Genomic DNA, 11,064 nt, shown 5'->3' with positions numbered 1-11,064 from the left:
TCATATGTTGGTGGTGGAGTGCGTGGTGGAGAAGTTCTCCATGCGGAAACGAACCACTTTTCCTTCTGGCGGCGGGTACAGGAAGCGGCAGGTGAAGACCTGGTGGCAGGCATTGCGGAAGTTCTCCGACAGGAAGGCGTAGAGGACAGGGTTGATGCAGGAGTTTCCGTAGGACAGGCAGTGGGAGATGATGCGAAAGGCAAAGGAGGCGTCATTCAGGGGAAAGTTGCCGAACTCCACCCACATGGCGATGATGTGATGGGGCATCCAGCAGATGGTGAAAGCGGTAACGACAAGGAGGACCGTCTGAGCCGTCTGCATGACAACAGAGAGGAAACATCAGTCTGAATCTAAAGTCAGGGTGTGTTCAAGGACAAGAGCAGTGTTTTAGATTGATATAAATCAGAACACTCCCGAAACACTGCCAGGATACTCCAAAAAACACTCCCAAACACTACATAAATATTAACCAAACACTCCCCTACAGTACACAAATACTTTCAAAACAAGCTGCCTCATATACTCCACAAATACTTCCCAGATACTCCAAACATACTTCACAACTTGTGCAACTGTGAGATCTTTGTTCTGTTGATGTGATGCTTTTATCTTGTGAACATGTTTGTGTTTATATATTCCTGGGTGAGACCAAAGACAATTTTTGTGCCTCGGCTGGACAGTAAAGTTTTATCTATTCTATTCTATTCAAATACTCCACAAATGGTCCACAAATACTCCACAAATGGTCCACAAACACTCCCCAAATACTCCACAAAGATTCTATAAATATTTCCCAAAGAAAATATTTTGTAGTTTCTCTGACTGTTTGTCTTCTTGATTTTCAGTCAACCGAACGTAAGTTATGACAACACCTATTGAACTATGAGACCGAACAATGACCGTCACATGGTCTTCAACTTGAATGATACCATCTTTCTACCTGTCCTCGAGACCTTATGTTTGGTCTCATAGATCCATAGTCATAACTTACGATCTATTTTGACCTCACTCAGACCAGCACCACGGTCTTCACCTTGGATGACTAGTACCATCAGAGTCGTGAGGAACAAAGGACTCCACGCCATCCCATCTACTTCCAGCCGCTGAGAGGACAGCAGAACCCAGAGGTGCTTATGCTGCCACATTGACTCGAATGTAAGAATGAGAAAATGTACATGGAGTACTCCATGATGCTGCTGCACAGAACTCTGCCAATGGTACTCCATCAGCTCAGGATGTAGCCATACGTCTTGTTGAGTGTGCTACCAGGGACAGGCTTTGCTCAACTAAGCTTGAGAAATAGTGTCGACCATCCAGTGTGACAGACATTGTTTAGACACAGGAGGCCCCAATTTTGTACCACCATAACATAAAAATTTGAGTGAGACTCTCAGAGACTGAGTGCATGTCAAGTAAGCCTTTAACACCCTTAGTTGTCATAATGTCTGCACGTCTATGTCCCCCAAAGCAGGAGCTGACTCCGGATGAAATTAGTTGATCTCAACACTTGGTTCAGTGTCTGAGAGTTTCAATTCAATTCAATTCAGGCTATGCTTCCTACGGACAGTCACCCAGCCTAGTAACAGAACTACGACTAAGCATAATAACTGTAGTGATGAGAGTCAAGCAGGCCCATGGCAGCAGCAGCCAGGCGTACCAGGACCACGATTCACAGGAACCTGCGAGACAACAAACCACAAAGAAACAGGAAGATGTACAAACTGAGATCGATCTGATAAATATGACTTAAACCAGCTTAGTGCGGTTCCTTTGATGCCAATTAAATATTCCAGTCTTTGTAATAGAATATGATGGTCAATGGTGTCGAATGCAGCACTAAGGTCTAACAAAACGAGTACAGAGACAAGTCCTTTGTCTGATGCAGTTAGAAGGTCATTTGTAACTTTCACCAGTGCTGTCTCTGTGCTATGATGAGCTGACTAAAGGTAAAACCTCTTTAAACAGCCAGGTTGGGATAGTGTCTAAGAGACAAGTTGATGGCTTCGATGAAGAAATGGTTTTAGTAATTTGGTGAAGGTCAATGGGAGAAAAGCAATCTAAATATATATCAGGTTTTACAGCTGTTACTGAGATTCCTATGTTTGGAGGTAAGGTACCACCTGAGGACCGGAGGTGATCAATTCTGTCTCTAATAGTTAGAATTTAATCATTAAAGAAGCTCATGAAGTCATTACTGCTGAGGGTTATAGGAATACATGGCTCCATAGAGCTGTAACTCTCTGTCAGCCTGGCTACAGTGCTGAAGAGAAACCTGGGGTTGTTCTTGTTCTCTTCTATTAATGTTGAGTAATAGGCTGCTCTGGCTTTACAGAGGGCCTTCCCATACGTTCTAAGACTATCTTTCCAAATTAAATGTGATTCCTCCAGTTTGGTGGAGCGCCATTTCCTTTCAAGTTTCTGCACTGTTTGCTTTAATTTGCGTGTTTTGGTGTTATGCCATGGAGCTGACTTTCAAGTCAAGTCAAGTCTTTCGAGTCAAGTGTTGCATTGAGCCTACGGCACTGTCAACAAGATCGTCCATTTGGGAGGGACTAAGGCTAGCATAGGAGTCCTCAGTTGTATTGAGACATGGCATTGAATTAAATGCCGATGGAATCACTTCCTTAAATTTCTAAAAACTATCAGATAGATACAGTATCTGGTGTAGGCTTTTTTGCCTAATGGCGTGTTGTCCAGTAATAGGAATTCAGAAGTCATTAAATAATGGTCCGATAACAAAGGATTCTGTAGAAAGACAATTAGATGCTCAATTTCAAGTCCATATGCCAGAACCAGGTTGAGGGTGTGATTAAAACAGTGAGTTGGTTTGTGTACCCTCTGACAGAAGCCGATCGAATCCAATAAAGAGATAAATGCAGCACCAAGGCTATCCTTATCAACGTCCACATGAATATTAAAAGCACCTACGATAATGACTGTTTTAAGGACTAAACCTGATAAAAACTCTGAGAATTCAGATAAAAATTCAGAGTATGGACCTGGAGCGCGATAGACTATAACGAATAAAACTGGCTTCAGTGTTTTCCAGGTTGGGAGTGAGAGACTCAGATCAAGGCTTTCCAATGAGTTATAATCCAGTTTAGGTTTAGAGTTCATCAACAGGTTTGAGTCAAAGATGGCTGCAACTCCACCTCCTCGGCCGGTACCTCGAGGGATGTGAGTATTAGACTGGACGGAGTGGACTCATTCAGGCAGATATATTCTTCATGACACAGCCAGGTTTCTGTCAGACACAGTAGATCAATATGATTATCTGATATCAGCTCGTTTACTAATGCAGCTTTAGATGACAGAGATGTGATGTTTAACAGCCCACACTTCATTTTCCTATTGTTTTGGCCCACAGCAGTGGTGGTCTTCATTTTAATTAAGTTTTTATTAATGACTCCTCTCCTGTTTGTTTTTGATTGAATTGATTGACTGATTACAGCCGTCTCCATGGTGTGGAACCGCGCCTCTAACTCGTTCACTACCTTAGGGAGGAATGAGGGATTCTGCCACAGCGACACACCAGTGTTATCAGCCTTCCACCTCAAACACTCCTCACTTAAAGATAAAACATGTAACTCATTAACTCTCTTAGCTGAGCATATAGCAAAGAGAAACACAGTCTTATGAGAGAGGGACCTGAGGTCTGCATGCTCAACGGACTTGTAAGACAAGCAAAGACAAAGGAGCTGACTGTGCCTCTGAGGAGGACCAAGGTGCAGATGACACCTGTTTCCATCCAGGGGGTCAGTGTGGACATTGTAGAGGATTAGAGGTACCTGGGAGTTCACATTGACAATAAACTGGACCGGGTAAAGAACACTAATGCCCTCTACAGGAAGGGCCAGAGCCGTCTCTATTTTCTGAGGCGGCTGAGGTCCTTCAACATCTGCCGGACTATGCTGAAGATGTTCTATGAGTCTGTGGTGGCCAGTGCTATCCTCTATGCTGTTGCATTCTGGGGCAGCAGGCTGAGGGTAGCGGACTCCAACAGACTCAATAAACTGATCCGCAAGGCCAGTGACGTTGTTGGGGTGGAGCTGGATTCTCTGATGGTGGTGTCAGAGAGGAGGATGCTGTCCGAGATGACCCGCAGCTTGTCTACCATCCTCTCTATGACGTAGTGGTCGGACACAAGAGCACCTTCAGTGGGAGACTCATTCCTCCCAAATGTACAACAGAGCGCTACAGGAAATCATTCCTGCCTGTGGCCATCAAACTGTTCAACTCCTCTCTGAATGTCAGTTCTGAAAATCTGGACCTACTTCACCTGCCATATACTCCCTCATTATCTATTCTTTTAAACAGTGCAATACACACACACACACACACACACATATATATGTATTGTATATATTTTTATTTTTCACTTAAATATTGTAAATATGTATATTTTTTATTTCTTATTTTTATATCTTATTTTTGTACATACTCTTCTTTCTAAATTTATGCTACTTTCTACTCTTGAATGGGAGCACCGGTACTGTATAATTTCCCGGCAGCTGCATACACCTTAACCATGCTTGATGCTCTTCCTGAGCCCAGAAGTTACTGAAGGAAGCGCAGAACCGTGTGGATAAGGTATGTGGCTGGGTCTAGCTGCCTACTTTGACACCATTCAGAGAACATCCTCCATTTCTGGTTGTAGCTAGCATGAGTGGAAGGAGCTCTAGCGTTGCTTATGGTTTGCATGATAGCCTCGTCCAACTCCTGAGGGAGGGGCTGCGAAGCGGCCATGCCCTCAGGAGCCGTATTGGAAACCAACACCTCCCCAACCACTGGGTTTCTATTAACAAAACGTTGTAATGACCCCACCCTATCCTGTGGAGTACCTGGGAAATCAGAGGCAGTTGTGCAAAAGCATACAACAAACCTTTTGGCCACCCTTGAGACAAAGCATCTGTGGGAGCCACCTGAGCCATCAGGGAACACCAGCTTTCGCAATGAGTCATCTCTGCTGATGCAAACAGATTGGTCTGAGCTCTGCCGAATCGGGATCACCGGGTGGAGCCTCCATTCGCCTGGAAGGGGATCCATCCTGGACAGGATATCTGCTGCCTGGTTCTCCACCCCTGGAACATATACTGTTCTGAGGGACGCCAGATTTGGAAAAGCCCACAGCAAGACCTTCCTGGCCACCTGGAGACAGCGTAGGGATTTGGTGCCCCCCTGGTGATGTATGTGGTTCATAGTGGAGGTGTTGTCCGTTCTTACTTGGACATGTCTTCCCAAGATAAAGGGGAGGAGTGCCATCAGGGCCAGATGGACTGCTCTCAACTTAGGCTTATGGTTTCACAGTGATCAGGGTTGGCAGTCTTCCTAACAACAAAATAGCCAAAGCGTTGCCCAACCGGGCTGCTCTTGTAGCAGTATTATACGTACAGCACACTATTGTCAGTCTTGTATCATTCCTTGACTGGACAATGTGGGTTGGCGGTCACACGCTCCAGGTACAAAGATGTCAGGGCCAGCATTTCCCTTTCAACTGGCATATCTGCCAGCCCAGTCTCCATATTGGGACCTAGTAAGCTCTAACACTGGCTAACACTGGCTAGGTTGTTCCATGCCTTCCTCAGTATTTGCACATTATCTGCAGCTGCAGGGACCAAAACTGATGGTTGGGACTAGGAAATGTCAGCCAAAACCCCCTCTACAGGAGATCCACTGGCACACTTAGACGTAAAACGGCTCTGAGAGGAGAAAATGAGTACATTTATTTTTAGAAAAACTACTACAGAGTAAATGTGTGGCAATTATAAAGAGGTCAGACCTTAAAAATAAATGAATTGACTTTACAAATGAAGAGAACAAAACAGACAAAAGAAGGCTACTAAAAATAAAATAGACAATGAGGAAACCTGAAACTTGAATGAGTTTCTGTGAGCAGCTTCACTGTGACTCATCTCCAAACTCACCACATCCAACTGTTACACATTTCCACCCACAACTCTGGACCAGTTACTTAAACAGTCTGTGTCCAGATTTATATTTAATACACTATGACTTCAGGCTCTAAACTTCCACTCAGCAGCTGAACAAACGTTTCTCAACACTCAAACCTCTCAAATCCTCCAAATTAACATTCAAAGTTCAACCAGAAAGACTGTCTTCATGCTACTCATTCATTTTCTCTCTGCCTCTCTCTCTCACACACACTTTTCCCACTTCCAACTCAATCAGCAGAGGGTGTTCACTCTTTCAACTAAACCAATCAGATTTCGTGTCCCTACTTTGTGAAATCAGTTCTGAATAAAGCCTTCATAGTTAACTGTCTGAAAACGAAATTCCATCCCTGTAACAGACAGATGGATCCAGAAATGTTCCAGATTCGTTGTGTGAACAGGGTTTAACTGCAAGCTGATGGATGATGAGAAATGACTCAGAGCTTCATAAACCAAACAGAGAGAGAGTGGACAGGAAGTGGACGAGAGTCTGTCCACTTCAGATCTACAAACAGAGAAAGACTCGAGCTGCGTTCACTGACAACACTTCACATTTTCTCATCTGATGAACTAACTGATGTTTTCAGCAGAAACAAATAGTGAATTCAACATTAATATATCGTCACCTTGTCAGTTGATATGTTGAGCTTGTGATCAAACAGCTGCTTCTTTCCACATCCAGCAGTTACAGAGCAACATGATGCTCCATGTGGAGTCGTGTTTGTGTTTCCTGATGAATGAAGCCCATCCATCGTCTTCATTTGTTTGTGTGTTTTATGTCATCTGGCTGCTTATTAAAGAACAACCATAAAAACCTTCGTCAGCATTTACTGTCAGGAGGAAAACTAATAACTACACAGCTGCGGTTATTAAAAACGTTTGCTGATGTTGATAAAAACATCGTCCAGGTGGCATTGTGTTTCTCTAAGAACATATTTGCTGTTGCAAATCAGTAGAATATAAATATAAAGAGGACTGTTGAGGGTTGAAAACATCAGTGTTATAAAGGTATTAAAGTATTAATAAATGAAGTATTAAAGTCTGGTTGTTGTTTCAGCTGTGAATGAACTTTAATCTGTCTGTTTCTTTGAAACTCTACTCTATTCTTAGTCCTGCTGTCTAAATATTTACCCAGCAGCCTTTGTTCCTGCTCCACTGACCCGAGGGGCTGCTGTAAACTGTCTGCTGCTAACTGATCTCTGATCTGCTGTTACAGGACGTCTGCACACTGTTGGCTGTCAACCAGGGCGGCTCTTTCTCTGTGGCTCATATTAACATCATGTCCAATGTCCTGTGACATGGGGGGGGGGGGGGGGGTAGCGTGTTTACTGACAGCTGTGTGTTTAACCATGTTGCTTTTATTAAAATGTGTCCCACTGATGACTTTTTTTGTTTTTTTTCCTCCAGGGAACTGTTTCCACTCAATTATCTGATATTTCACAGACTGTATATTATCTAGTACAAAATATATATTGGCAAGTATAAAATATACTTTTTATACAATATAAAACCTTTATATGTATATTCTGTTTTTAGTTACTTCTTAATTTGAGTGTTATTATATTTCAGTGCTCACATCAGTTCCTCAACAGCATGCTGAACGAAACCGGACATTCAGGACAAATATTTTTCTTCCAATTGCAGAATTAATGTGTGCGTTCGTTAGTTGAGCTTCTGAGTTTATTTACTGAAGTTTATATTTTCAGAAATTGTGTATATTATTATCATATTCATTTCATATAATTTGATCATATGAGCTAAGTATTTGTGTTACTTTAAGTTTAACTAAACTTCCCTTATTTGCATTTAAAGTGCAGTTTTGTGTCACATCTATCTTTTAAAATGTTACAAATAGAAGAAAAAATCTACAATTAATAAACAGATATTATGGTTCAGAAAAACAACCAGTAGTTATTAAAGAAATGTGACACTGACATTAAATAACGATGAAGAGATTAGAGCTTCTTATTTCGACTATGACTCAGTCCAGAGTGTCACAGCAGCTTTCCATCTGAGGTTCAGCTGCTACATTTGGTCGACAGAGCTGATGGACTTCCTGTCACTCTCACAGTCAACACAACAAAAAGAAAACTTATCAGCCTGAGACATCATCATCATCATCATCATCATTATCATTATCATCATGTGCTGAATCTGATGCAGAGATAATGATGTTCAACATGATGACTGATGTTCGTCACTGCTGCAGCTGTGATGGGTGTGGATGTTTCCTGTGAGCAGCAGCTGTTTGATTAATAACTTGATCAATCTGATTATTCAGACAAGCAGCAGGATAATAAAGACATCATCATCGTCATCAGCTGACCTCAGACCAGTACAGAGGTCTACAAACTAGATCTAGATCTAAAAACTATCACCATGTCATCCAGATCTCTGAGCATGTTGCTAACAGCTAACAGCTAATTCTGCACTCTGAGCTAACAGCAAGGTCTCCTTCTTGAGATGATGAACATTTTCCTCTTGTTACTTTTGTTTGTGCAGTTTAAAGCACAACATTTGAACTTGTTATTTATGTTTGTATTCTCATATCTGAGCACTGACTCACCCGCTTCACATAACTGTTCACACTTGCTGTCATTATCAGATCGTTCACAGCTGATCAATCAAACACACTTTATTACTGAACATTCAGAACTCTTCAGTTCACATGAAAGTGAGGAAGGTTTCCGTGTTCTATATACTGATGCTGGATGGTTCGGACGAAAAAAGGAGACTCAAACATGTGAGTCCTTCCTCTTCCTAATCTCTCCACCTGTCCCACCTGGTCCCTTCTCCAGCCTCCTCCTCCTCCTCCTGCCTCATCTTTTACTGCTTTCTTTAAAAAGACAGTGAAGTATACCCACTGCCCCCTCCCCCCCGCCCGCCCCAGTCAGACTGTACCTTTCTTTTTGAGCGCTCAGACTTCTTGGACATGTTCTTCATCTTTTTATGAAGATGAAATAAAACCTGGAAGAAAAAAACAATAAAAACGTGTAAGTGTAAATAACTCATAGAACATCTTCAGCATAGTCCGGCAGATGTTGAAGGACCTCGGCCGCCTCAGACAATAGAGACGGCTCTGGCCCTTCTTGTAGAGGGCATTAGTGTTCACCTCCTTATAACTGACCATAACAGACAATAACTGACCATAACAGACTATAACTGACAATAATTGACCATAACTGACCATAACAGACCATAATAGACAATAACTGACCATAACAGACAATAACTGACCTTAACAGATGATAACTGACCATAACTGACCATAACTGACAATAACTGACCATAACTGACCTTAACAGACGATAACTGACCATAACTGACAATAACTGACCATAACTGACCATAACAGACAATAACTGATGATAACTGACGATAACTGACAATAACAGACCATAACAGACAATAACTGACAATAACTGACCATAACAGACAATAACTGACAATAAATTACCATAACTGACAATAACTGACCATAACAGACAATAACTGACAATTACTGACGATAACTGACAATAACAGACCATAACAGATGATAACTGACAATAACAGACAGTAACAGACAATAACAGACCATAACAGATGATAACTGACAATAACAGACAGTAACAGACAATAACTGACAATAACTGACCATAACTGACCATAACAGACAATAACAGACCATAACAGACCATAACAGACCATAACTGATGATAATTGAGGGTAATAGACAAAATTGAATCTCGTCACTCTCTGGACTGGAAAAACGAGACAATTGATGGCGTAATATTGGACTCTGCTGGATTACTTGATAATAAAAGTACTGATCTGACTGATCACTAATTTATTAACTAACAATCAGCTTTGATCCTCCATACAACACAACAGAAACATCACTGCTTGTTTCCATGGAGACAGAGCTGAGCAGCACTGACCAAATCAAATGTCAAAATATTTGTCATGAAATATTTCTGTATCAATGCGTTGATATGTTGCTGATGATCATTTGTCATGTGATCAGAAGCTTTCACTGTTTTCACTCTGAAACACATGTTTCATTTCACTGTTTAAATCACTTCATGTTTTATTTTGAGAAATCAGACCGGCATTTTGTATGATGAATATTGTTATTATTCATTTTTAATGTGTCATCAGTTTAATGTGAATTTTTACAACTCTTGAATTCGGCTACTTTGTGTGTGTTGAGTGTTTTACTTTGAAACTCAACACCGGTATTTTCACGGTTGGTCTCCGCGCGCTTGCTGCAGGTTTTTACGCACAGTTTTTACGACCATCGGGACTTTGTGTGCGCCCTTTGGTCCCTCTGCTCTGTTATTAATCTGTTTTACAGCAGCTGGGAGTCAAACATTATCCTGTTAAGTGAGCACTTTTTTGAACGGACCTTGGTGTAGCAGCAGCTGATGAGCAGCAGCGGCAGCAGGTATCCGATCAGCAGGATGGTCACCTTGTAGGTGTGTTTGGAGGCTCCGGACCACTTCTCCCAGCAGAAGGTGCTGTTGGGGGCGGTGGGGTGGTTGGTGAGGACCTGGTGCTGGGCCACCGGCACCGAGCACACCAGAGACAGCGTCCAGATGACGCACACCCCTGCCAGCGCGTTCCTGCGACTCCGGACGCACGGAGACTTCCTGGAGAGCACCACGGCAATGTAGCGGTCCAAGGACATGGCCACCAGCGTGAAGATGCTCACCAGCATGCTGACGGTGGAGAAGTAGTGTCCGAACTTACAGAGGAAGGCTCCGAACACCCACTCCGGCAGAGAGTAGATGGTGGCGTGGAATGGGACGCAGAAGACGAGGAAACTGAGGTCTGCCACGCTCAGGTTCAGGATGAAGATGTTGGTCGGGCTGCCGGGGCGCCTCCCGCCTCCTCCCCCACCACCTCCACCAACTCCCCCTCCGCCGCTGTACCTCACCTTCCCGATCACTACCATCACCAGAGAGTTCCCCACCACCCCCACCACGAAGATCAGCCCGAACACCACCGGCACAATCACCGCCTCCGGTGCCGACCCAAAGCCCTCCGCCGCGCCGCCGCCGCCCGCCTCCTCAGACCGGTTGGGCTCCAGGAGTTCAGCCCAGCCGGATGAGTCGTTTCCCGGCAGCAGCAT

At 43.2% G+C, this 11,064-nt stretch overlaps 1 protein-coding gene across 1 annotated transcript; it reads right to left on the bottom strand.

Annotated features, from left to right (window-relative positions):
• galr1b (galanin receptor 1b) lies at positions 1-11,064 on the bottom strand. The gene is made up of 3 exons (XM_070905514.1): positions 10,339-11,064; positions 8,853-8,918; positions 1-315 (listed from the first exon to the last, which is right to left on the bottom strand). The coding sequence occupies exons 1-3, from the start codon at positions 11,062-11,064 to the stop codon at positions 1-3; spliced, it is 1,107 nt and encodes a 368-aa protein (XP_070761615.1).

This window comes from Enoplosus armatus, chromosome 1, assembly GCF_043641665.1.
Source record: "Enoplosus armatus isolate fEnoArm2 chromosome 1, fEnoArm2.hap1, whole genome shotgun sequence".
Taxonomy (NCBI): domain Eukaryota; kingdom Metazoa; phylum Chordata; class Actinopteri; order Centrarchiformes; family Enoplosidae; genus Enoplosus; species Enoplosus armatus.
The sequence above is the reverse complement of the archived record's forward strand: the minus strand, read 5'-3'. Positions and strand labels throughout refer to the sequence as shown.